This window comes from Eschscholzia californica, unplaced genomic scaffold, assembly GCF_041429995.1.
Source record: "Eschscholzia californica isolate CP2 unplaced genomic scaffold, dmEscCali1.0.p SCAF_3, whole genome shotgun sequence".
Taxonomy (NCBI): domain Eukaryota; kingdom Viridiplantae; phylum Streptophyta; class Magnoliopsida; order Ranunculales; family Papaveraceae; genus Eschscholzia; species Eschscholzia californica.
Window position 1 is genome coordinate 21,508,653 of NW_028238420.1, and position 11,191 is coordinate 21,519,843.

Below are 11,191 nucleotides of genomic sequence, written 5' to 3' on the forward strand. Positions count from 1 at the left end.
TGTAATAAGATTTGTGGAATAATTACAGAGACTTTGAGAGAAAATTGGAGTAACAAAAATTAAGAGAAGAGGGGGCAGAGGTAAGAAAAGTAGAGTTAGATGGAAGAGTTAAATGTTGTATGTTCCGTTTCCCACCAGCTTTGAGAAGGGTAAGATGGAAGGGTTAAATTTCGTTCTTTGATTTCACACGAATCTTAGAGAACTGGATAATTAGAATCAAAGAACCACATTGAGCGAGAGAGAGGATGGAGAGAGATTGAAAAGAATTTGAGGAGTTAAAGGAAGTTGAAACCCAATTGATAGTGGAGGAGGAAGAAGGATTAAGATTATGTCCTAATCAAATTACTTATATCCTAGTCAGATTACGAATTTGTCCTAGTCATATTGTTTTACATTAATTGTGTCCTAGTCACAAGGATCTGATTAGTATAATAGATATATAATCTCTCTTCGCTCCTTCATCTTTAACCCAACAATGTGAGACTAAAGAGTTGGAGCTTGCTAAAATTATAGCCCATAAAGAGCTTTATATATAACCTCTCCCCATGTAAATTCTTCTTTAGATGTTCAATGTGGGACTAAATTTCCAAAGAGAACTACAAAAGTCTCTTAATTTTATTTGTCCCACATCACTTATTTAGAGTTAGAAAAGAAATTTGAGACTTTTATTAAATGAAAAAAAAAAAATTCATACAAAACATTAAGCCCATTAAATTTATTAGTCCCACATCATTTATTTAGAGTTAAAGGGGAAGTGAGACTCTTAGTTAAAGGGGAAGTGAGACTCTTATTATAGAGAAAATAAGAGAATTATAATGAACAAAATCTAATGAATGAAAATGAAGAAGGGATGATTTTTTTTTTGAAGATATTAGCCCCACATTCTCTTTGAATTAAAAAGAAGTTAAGTGACTATATAAGAGATGATAATGAAGAAGGGCGAGTGAAATCCATTGAAGATATTAGTACCACATTACCTCATTAGAAATAAGAGTTAATTCTTATTTGGCCCCCTACTTTGTGACCAGCTTCAAATATGACCCCCAAATTTTTGTAAATTCAAATATGACCCCCTATTTTCATACAAATGCCATAACTACCCCTCCCATTAATGTATTTTCAAAATAAAATAAAACCTAAATTCCACCTCACTTCCCTCTCCACCACTCATCTCTCTCTACGTCAGCTCTCTCTCCAACTCACCTCTCTCTCTCTCTACCTCACCAGTCTCTTCTACGATGAAGGTCGCCGACCGAAAAATTTTCCGGCCGGCAACCTTCAAACTAAATAAAAATAAATTTTTTTTCTCTCATCTCTCTCTCTCTAAAAACTCCGGCGAAGGGGTTTCCCTTCACCGGAGTTCTGGTCTGTTGAAGAACATACCAGATCTGGTATGTTCTTCAACAGACCTGTTTGGAGAAGAGACTGACGATGTATTTTCCAGCCGGCGATCTTCATCGGAGAAGAGACTGGCGAGGTGGAGTGAGAGAGAGAGAGGTGAGTTGGAGAGAGAGGTGACGTGTAGAGAGATGAGTGGTGGGGAGGGAAGTGAGGTGAAATTTAGGTTTTCTTTTTTATTTATTTTTGAAAATACATTAATAGGAGGGGGTAGTTATGGCATTTGTATGAAAATAGGGGGCCATATTTGAATTTACAGAAATTTGGGGGCCATATTTGAAGCTGGTCACAAAGTAGGGGGCCAAATAGGAATTAACTCTAGAAATAATAAAGAGTTAAAGACTTTTATATAAGGTGGCTTTATACTACAAGAGAAGAGAATGAAGATATTAGTCCCACATTACCTCATTAGAAATAATGAGTTAGGGACTTCTATATAAGATGAGTTTATACAAGAGAAGAAAATGAAGTATAGTGAATGAAATCTTTTAAAGATATTAGTCCCACGTTGTACCTTTAAAAACAATGAGTTAAAGGACTTTCATCTAAAGGGAATGAAGAGTGAAAATCAATGAACAAAAACTTGAAGCGTACCCGGAACCCGATAGGTCCGGATTTTTAACGTGCTCAGATGGGCCACAAGCAACAAAACATTAGTTGTCCGCCCAAGTCCGCCTGCTATTCTTACCGTCATTTGGGTAAAGGTCCGATCCGCCCGAGCCCAAAGAAGAGAAGGGCCCGATCCGCCCGAGCCAATAAACAAGTAATTAGGGTATGAGACCACCAATCGTCAACAAACAAAAAAAAGACCGCCAAATGGGAACATGGTGGTTTATTCTTTGGAAAGGGGCGACTCTAGATTCACCCATAGGGCATAATCCAATTCCAATATTCACAAGAAGGTTAACCACACAGATATTTGGAACAGAAACTTCCCCCAAGTGTAAAAAAATATATATATGAAACCGAGTGCCCTCTTCTTATCTAAGGTAAAACTGTACTATCCATTGTCAAAAGAATTATATTCCTACTCAACTCTGAATTTATGTAATCTCAAACCTCAATTTCAGATATAAAGGGGTGACCCCAGAAATCTTCTAATGTTTGCAAGAAATCATCACCATTAGGAGGTACTGTTTCACACAGAATCAGCGTTCTTGCGCACCACCTCACCTTGACCGCCACCAACTCTTTCATTACCGTTCTGTTCACCCCGTTGGAAACTATCCTCCCCACCTCGTCCTGATGGACCACGTCTGCCTGAAAAGTCCCCACGGTTTCCAAAATCATTCCTTCCATATCCTCGTCCACCAAAATTACCACGGCCCCTGAAGTCATTCCTGGACCCTCCTCTTCCTGGAGTAAAACGTCCTCTCCCACCAGTACTTCCACCACTACCAACTACAAGCAAAAACAGTCGTTGTCTTACCAGGTTAAGCCACCCATCTCAAGCGAAATAGTAATCATTATTATAACATTTACTATGGAGCTTTCAACATGTTAACGTTTTAAAACCAAAATCTACGTGCAGAGGCTCACTTGCCTCGAGTAGTAGTTCTCTTCTCCTCAATAAAAACTTGACGGCCGCTCATTGTGATTGATGAAGTCTACATGAACAGAATACACTTAGTTGATGGATACGATAGACAAAGAAATGCTTAAAGTGAAAGATGGTTGCTAAAAATAACCCAACTTCCTGAAGTACTTCCAAGGATAAGATCGAAGATCCACGAAAAGAACATAAGCCACCTATAGGCAATGGACACTTAATTCTGAAAAGACTAGATACTTGTTTCCATAATTAGAAGACAACTCCATGTAAGCAACAAGGATATTCTCCAGAACGAGGTAAACATGTAAGCTACTAATGGTACAAGAAACTGAACAAGTATACATTGACCTTCTTTTTTGTTGAAAGAGTATACATTGACCTGATAATGTGTCTTGATGTATTACTTATTCTAAAACTGAAACAAAGTTTATATCCAGGAGGCACCAAAAAGTACAATCTAATTTATATGGTAAGTGTATGATCAAGAATCTGGTATAATAGGCAAGGATAATAAACCATAGAAATATAAAGAAAGGCTTAAAGTTTGTTGCCCTGTACTACACTTGCATCTCAATCTCAAATAAAACACCTTCCCTATGTGGCGTGTTTACTAACATTCATGCATTGTTATAGGCACCTCAAGCCAGAAAAACATTGAAAAGAGTTCTTAAACTCGAAGGCTGGAGCAAGTGCACGGAAAAAGCCAGTAACTCAAACGTGACTGTAGTCAAATTTTCTGACTTGGTCGGTAAATTTGGAACTCATGTATTAGTTTTAAACAGTTGTACATAATTGACTTACTACTCTAATGATTTGACTTTGGTCATCAAAACAAAAAGAGTACCACAATCAACAACTAGGTCTCTTTTTGGAAATGAAAGCAGTATAGCATAGTCCATACCTCGACTGCACTATTCATGGAACTCAGTTGTTCAAATTCAACAAAGCCGAAGCAGAATCCCGTTTGCTACAGAGATGAAAACGTGACTTAAACTCTCTACCAATGGGCTTTTAAATATAAATTGTACTGATACACAAATAGCCAATGAGACAAACCTTATTACTTCTGACTTGAACACCACCAGGCTTAACCAGCCCAAATTTCTTGAATTCTTCCTCAACATGTGTAACAGTCGCATTCAAAGGGAGATTCTTGATATAGATTGAGTGCCCTTCAACTGTAGGGAATACAAATTAGAAGAGCGTGAAAGAAAGAGGACAATCAAAAGGAAACTTTTCAAGATATTTGGGTCCAAGCTTTTAGACTACCTGACCCTTGCGAACAACACAATGTCTACACAGGTCTAAATCTAAAACAATTAATATGAACGATACTATGATAGTGATCTGTTGATAGAATATCAGGACCAGTAACAACAGAAAAAGTGAAATCAAAACATCTCTTGTACTGTAGGATTTCTGCATGATATGAATGACATATTAACATATTGATAATAGAATAGAATAAAGAAAATGGTAACTACCTTCTTCGTGGACATTGCTACTTTCAGAATTATAGTTGCTGGTAGGAACAGGTGCTTCTTGAGCAGGAGCAGGTGCTGTAGATGAAGCTGGAGCAGATGTATGCACCTTTTGCCCAACAGCAGCAGGTGTCACCTTCACAGATTTACTAGGTGCCCTCACTGTGTTTGTAGGAACATATACCTGAGTAGGCACTGCCGTTGCGCTGGCTTTCATAACCTTTAGCTGTGCATCAAATTCCATACAAGTGAGTAATATTTTTAGGAGAATTGCTCGATTAAATTATAAGGTATATAGGAAAAGAACTGACAATTGAAGCATATGATTTTTTGGGGGCATCTTCTTGGACAGTAGAATGTTCTGTTAATTGGAACAACTCGTTTTGCACTGGTTTAACTGGGGGATCCTCAACAAACTCTCCGTCCACAACCTCCTTCGGCACAACCACTCCTTCATTTGCTGGAGGGTCATATACTTCCTCCCCGTTACTAAGATCCTCCTCTATGACAGGTGTTTCCAGCTCCACAGAAACATGAGAGGGCTCTAAAAAGAAGATAATGGTAAATGATAGAGCAGAAATCAAGCAAAAGAAAAAGAAAATGGAATGAGACAAACCAGGATCTGGGGTCATAGGAGCTGCTTGAATGTTACCACTTGTTGCATTTACAGGTAAAGGCATCGGCACCACCAATTTATTTTCAATATACCTAAAAACATCATTCAGAACAAAGTAACCTTTGTCTTGCGGGGCAAGGAAGAATGACTGTGTAAACTTCTTTCCTACATTGTCTGTCCCTGTTAGACATCCTGTCACTAATACAACCACCCCACCCTTGTAAGATTCCTGAGCATCTGCAGTTTTTATCTCTGCTTTGTAGTCTTTGTAGTTCAAGGAGAGGATCTTTTCATTAATAGCCTGATGCATGCAAGTTTAGTTATTATTAGCCTACTTGGATTTGGATAAAGCTCAACTGTTTTCTTTTCTGAAACTTTGAATGAAAATTTTATTGAAGAAATGGAGAAATGCAAAGGACAATCAGGATAAACAAAAAAGAAAACATAGCAAAGGTCTGTCACATGGTATTTATGATATTCATGCTGCCATGCATCCCAATTGTATATGAAGTCATAATATGGGATCGTATTAGTGTTTTTTATCATCCTGGACTTGTGGAAGAGAAACCCCTTTGACATCTACTGCCAATGTGCTATTTAAATTTTCCTCCTTAGAGATTTTACTATTTCTACCTTTCCAATACTCCATACCAAGGAATGAAATTTCGGTTTCGATGGAAATTTCGGTCGGTCCAAAAGTGGACACGTTTCGGGGAAACGTTTCGGTCTGCGTGGAAATTTTACAAATTTGCGGAATGATAAAACAGTTCTAAAACAATTAAGTTCCGTATTAATCTGCAATAAAACAATTAGTTTAGGGGATAAATTGAGTTATTTAACTCTATTAGTACTAAAACAGTTAAGTTAGGTGTTTATCTGCAATTAAACAGTTAGTTTAGGGGGTACATTGAATTATTTATCAGATGTAAACCTAAAACAATTAGTTTAGGGGTTCAATCTGCTATAATAGTAATAGTTAGGGGGCTAACCAGAAATAAAACATAACATTCTTGTTTTGTAGTAAAAATTGTTTTCCCCTTAAATACAACCCTTAATCCCTATTTCTATGACTTCTCAGCCGAAACCGACTGTTCCCTCTTCCTCTTTCTCTCTCAAATCGGAATCTGAAGTTAAAGATCACCTAAAGAAGAGAAGAATCTCTTGAAGAACAAAAGATTTGAGTAGTCAAGAAAGATGGAACAAATTAATAGAAAGGTAGAAGATAAACGACTAAGGTATTATATGAGTTATGATTTTAGAATCTTTCGAAACCCTAAGCCTAAATCTCTGTTTCGAAATTTCGTGTCAGATTTCGGTGGAAATTTCGTTTCGGTGATGTGAATTTAGGACATGTTTCGGTCATTTCGACCGAAATATGTCGACATTTTATTCCTTGCTCCATACAATGTCTATAGGGACCATTTTCCAGATGTCTCCATACTTCTTTTTCCGAAGTCCTTCCCATTGTTCCAGATGGCTATAGGGACTATTTCTACCTTAAAGGTTTTTCCTTGCACCAGTTAACTTTGAGAGATCCTGTGAAGTAGGTCCAACTGTCATCTGCCACTTGACAGTGAACAAAAATATGGTCTATAGATTCTGACTCCATAAATAACACACATCTGTTGACCATATTGAAGCCTGTCTTGTTTAGCTGGTCTAGAGTGAATAGTTTCTGGACATATGCTGTCCATACAGTGAAACTAAATTTCTGTTTCATGCATCATTTGCATTAGTTTGTAGATCACATGTTTTTTTGATAAAACAAGACAATGATAGTAAATCAGTTGCAGGAGTTATTATTCTGTTTCATGCATCATTTGCTAAATTTCCGTGATCAAAACACTACAATGAATGGGGTAGATATAGGGTCAGGGTTTTTATTTTACACAAAAAAAAACAACACGGCAATAATAAAGCAGTTGCAGAAGTCATTATTCTGTTTCATGGATCATTTGCAACAATTGGTAGCCCAAACTAAATTACTGTGATCAAAACACTGATAAATGTGGTTGATTTATGTGCAGTTAGCCAGCTAATAGATCAAATCTCTCAAATAGCACCAGGCACAATAAAAATTGGTTAACAAATTCTTCGTCGATCGAAGACATTGACTAGTCAAAGGCAAAGCTATAGTGCATCTATGTCAGGCCATAAACATTAAGAACTTAACCATTTTAATTCAATGGTTTTAGAAATGTTCTAAATACCAGAAGAATCAAAGTTTAAGGCATAATACGTTTATCCACACCATTTGCTGCTTCAAAGGGGTGACAGTGCACATGTTTTGCAACATCAGAGCGAAGTGTGCAAAACAATTTGGTAAAATTTCTAATATTTCTCTTTGAACCTAATATATAACATAAAATGGTTCTTCATGCCAACAACCCTTGGTTGGATGGTAAGATGTATAGTCTTCCACCTTAGAGGTCAAGGTTTCGAGGCACGCTGAACAATTCAAAAATAAAATGGTTCTTCATAGTTCATACATCAACTAATGAGTTTTCATGCATATAATAGTGGAATGGTTCTTATGTAACACATTTGATACTGAACTAATGAGTTTTCATGTATCTGTACACCTAAACCCAAATAATACAATTTTTTAAGCAATCTAGAACAGAAGATGATAACGATAAGACATTGTAGGATTTATCATACTTACACTCATGGTTGTAACAGACTCCATATCCCCATTGGGTCCTAGCCGACTAACAACACTTGAGTCCTGATAGAACCTGAAAACCAACTGTGGAGATTCATGAAGAATATGATAGTATTGCTCCACAAAAGCATTACCAACTACTTGGGCACTGTGAGCAGGTGCAGGGTTTTCTGTTGCCATCTCTGCATCATTCCAATATTAATATTCCATTTCAGGAATACAACAACACAAATATGATACAGAAATACAGGAAAAATATTAACTGGCATGTTGACTACTTTAGCCTACAATAAAGAACACCAGTCAAAATACTAGAACTTGTACTGCACACTGCCTGCAGCTTAACATAGCATAGTGCCATAGTTCATGGAACCAAAAAAATATGTAAGCCGTCAACTACACAAGCTAATCCAACAATTAAGAACACTGCAAAGCCCAAGTTATCACCGCTGATAAGATAGCAGAATCAATAAGAAAACTAACAAAAACACTTTGCAGTTAACCAAATTTGCACTAAAACCTTAATTTATTTTTCTTTTCTGAGAAGGTGGTAAAAATCTTAATATTTACAAACCAAACAAACTACTAAAGAAACTCGTTACCGGACTTTACTCATGTGGTGTGAAAATGAACCATTTGATTCTTTTTTCAACAGATCATTTGCGTATCTTAAGGCTCCACAGACCACAGGTAATGCACGTAAGGTAACCATGTTATTTCCGACTCACATCATCATTCAACACCAAAAAGTAACAACTGTTACTTGATTTACAGTAATGAAGAAACAAGGACGAGAAGATGATTGAAACATCTAGCAAGGCAGGTCCAGCAATAACCAAAAGTAACTTCAAAACTAAGCTACCCAATAAGGTCGAACCTAATACCAAGAAAAAAAAAAAGGAGATCCAAATACACCCTCGAAATCAACCACAAATTATTTACAAAAGCAACAAAAAAGAATGTTAAATGAGCAGGCCTAAAAACCCTAGAGATTCCACTATCGACGAAAAATATTAGAAACTAACAGCATTATGACCTACTAAAATAGAACAGGGAACTGAAGATCCAAGATCCAGAATCAAATGCATAAACTTCAAAAACTGAAGTTTGGAGCTCTAGTACAAGTCACATTTGTATGAAAGATTAGAAATAAACCAAACAGAAACCAAACCAAAATCTATAAACAATTGATCATTTTAACTTAAAACTGTCACCATAAATATATACAAACATTAACAGAGATCAACTAACCTAAGCATCAGCCAATCAAGTATATTATTAGATAAACATTGACCAGCAATATCAAAACTCCTAAATCAACAAAAAGATACCAAACAAAGGAATACAGAAAACATTTGATATCATAACTTATTAAGCTAAAGCGAGCAGTCAAATATATATAAAGAACTAAAACTAAGAAAGTAGAACGAGAAGATCTGGGAGAGAAAGAGAGAGAGCGAGAGGGAGTTTACCTCCTCTTATTAGAAGATTTGAAGTCTTCGCCAAAAAGACGGGGACAGAAATATGAGAAGAGGGAGAGCAGAACGATGTAGAGAAGAAAAAGAAACGATTTGTAAGAGGGAGAATTACTGAAACCCCAGGTTTGAAATGCTGTTTACCTAAATCCCCAAAACCCCCCACCTTTGGTAGATTTAACTTTGAGATTTTAAATATTACTTTTTTGTCCCGTTACGTTTTACACCACCTTTACTAATTGATTTACATTTTACACCACTTTTATTAACAGATTTACGTTTTACACCAGGTATTCAAAATGAAGGGACAAGATCAAAGTGAAGGGCCAAGATGACACCAAATTATGGTCGTTTTTTAACCGTTTTTTGCTCTTTTTTTAGCCTTATTTTTTCTATTTAAACCCATGAAACCACTCTACAAACTTCACCCCTACCATCAACAGCTACTACTTAGGATTTATTTAATGGTTTCTTCAAGTTCATCAAATGTGTATCAAAATGCAAGATCACAGCAAGAGGTAGTTTTTTTACTCTAGTTCTTTTAATTTATTTGTATAATTATGATTTTTCAACTTTCACCATGTTTAGGTTATTTGTCAACTTTGCGATCAATACGGACATTTGGTGCTAGATTATTTGATTAGTCATAAAAATGTCCCATCTGAGTCGTTTAATTTATCCAACTTAGTCAGTTTCGAGTCTTTATTATAATAAAATGGTTGGTTTTCTTGATTAGGTGTCTTTTGCAGAGTTAGGTGTGAAAACGGTTAAAACGAGAAAAAGATACACAGAAGATATCTTGGTCATTTGGAGTCACGGACATTTTGATGGGCAAGGTCAATATATGGGTAAAAAGTAGAGTCGGAGACGAGCCCGTAGGAGAAAACGGAAGTCAATTCGGAGTTTGGACGAAAGAATTACATGAAGTCAAAGTTAGGTCAAAATTGGGACAAAGTTGGTCCACAGTTGGGCACACGGGAACCCTTTGGGTAACGTGGCAACTCCTGAAGCTTGGAGCATCGTATCTCTGTACACTCGCAAAGCAATGAATCGATCCTAAAGTGCATAATCCAGTACAACGCAATGCGACTTAGGTTTATAATCCCACACCAACGCCTTAATCTTGTCCATCTGTTTCCCCCTTAAGTCTCAATCCGACGGTCCAGTAGCGACCAAAGTTCCATGTGGTTGATAGCTGATTTGGTGCAACCCGAAATAACTCATTACCGTAGTCCTAACTGAAGGCCTCCAGATCTGTGTGTCCTTGATCGGACGGTTGAGCATGATGCCGCAACTTGGCAACTGTGCACCCGGGTGTACTATAGCCTCCGTGCTTTAAAACCTTTACCCACTACCGGTCCCTTCTTCAGCCAACACATGGCATCCGAATTTCCACCATAAACTCCCGCCGCCGTCCTTCAAGAATCAATTTTAGGGTTTCCCGACATCTAACCCATAACTTTGTTTCTTCCAGAAATAACCCTCCCATTTCTCTCCTTCTACCACTTTAACCCTAATAAAACCCTAGCCTTATAAAATGTCTTTTACTCACTCATTTTTTGATAGACTTGGATATCCCTCTCATTTCTCTAACCTATTTTCTTAGCCTCTCTCCCCCCTTCCCTTTTGTAGTAGTAAAATCCTAAAATCATCTTCTTCTACCATCTTAGCCACCTTAATCTCTTCTTCTCAATTTCCTTCTTTCCCAATTTATAGATCTAATTTCTAGTTCTATCTTATTTTCTTCCTCAATTTCTTCTCTATAACATATTTCCTTCCATTTTCTTCTCTAAAAATTCTCTTTCTTATCTTCTAAGAAAGCTAATATTTGGATTTGGAGCATAGGTTGAAGTATACTTGGAGAATATTTTGGAGCAAGGATTTGGGTGACCTCTTTTCTTTGTCTCATTTATTTCCATGTATTTTGTTTATCAATATGTCTATAAATTTACTGAGTAGTTAATCTTGTCTCTAGGGTATTAGAGGAAATCGTATTTGATCTTT

At 36.8% G+C, this 11,191-nt stretch overlaps 1 protein-coding gene across 2 annotated transcripts; it reads right to left on the reverse strand.

Moving 5' to 3' along the window:
* Nucleotides 1–2,316: 2,316 nt before the first annotated feature.
* LOC147549013 (nuclear transport factor 2-like) lies at nt 2,317–9,351 on the reverse strand. 2 transcript variants are annotated; one of them, XM_086667825.1, is made up of 9 exons: nt 9,185–9,351; nt 7,713–7,785; nt 5,048–5,348; nt 4,743–4,975; nt 4,435–4,657; nt 4,007–4,128; nt 3,852–3,917; nt 2,942–3,005; nt 2,317–2,799 (listed from the first exon to the last, which is right to left on the reverse strand). In XM_086667825.1, the coding sequence occupies exons 2-9, from the start codon at nt 7,734–7,736 to the stop codon at nt 2,537–2,539; spliced, it is 1,296 nt and encodes a 431-aa protein (XP_086523951.1). In that variant the 5' UTR covers nt 7,737–7,785; nt 9,185–9,351; the 3' UTR covers nt 2,317–2,536. The 2 variants fall into 2 exon arrangements, with proteins under 2 accessions (XP_086523951.1, XP_086523952.1); XM_086667826.1 differs by having other exon boundaries at nt 7,713–7,894; nt 9,185–9,339.
* Nucleotides 9,352–11,191: the final 1,840 nt, after the last annotated feature.

Excerpts from the sequence above, each read along its gene's own strand:
- LOC147549013 (XM_086667826.1), bottom strand. The coding sequence starts at position 7,892 with ATGGCAACAGAAAACCCTGCACCTGCTCACAGTGCCCAAGTAGTTGGT. Across the intron at positions 5,349-7,712 it reads AGTCTGTTACAACCATGAGT|GCTATTAATGAAAAGATCCT; the intron begins GTAAGTATGATA and ends TGCATGCATCAG. Across the intron at positions 4,976-5,047 it reads TCCTATGACCCCAGATCCTG|AGCCCTCTCATGTTTCTGTG; the intron begins GTTTGTCTCATT and ends TCTTCTTTTTAG.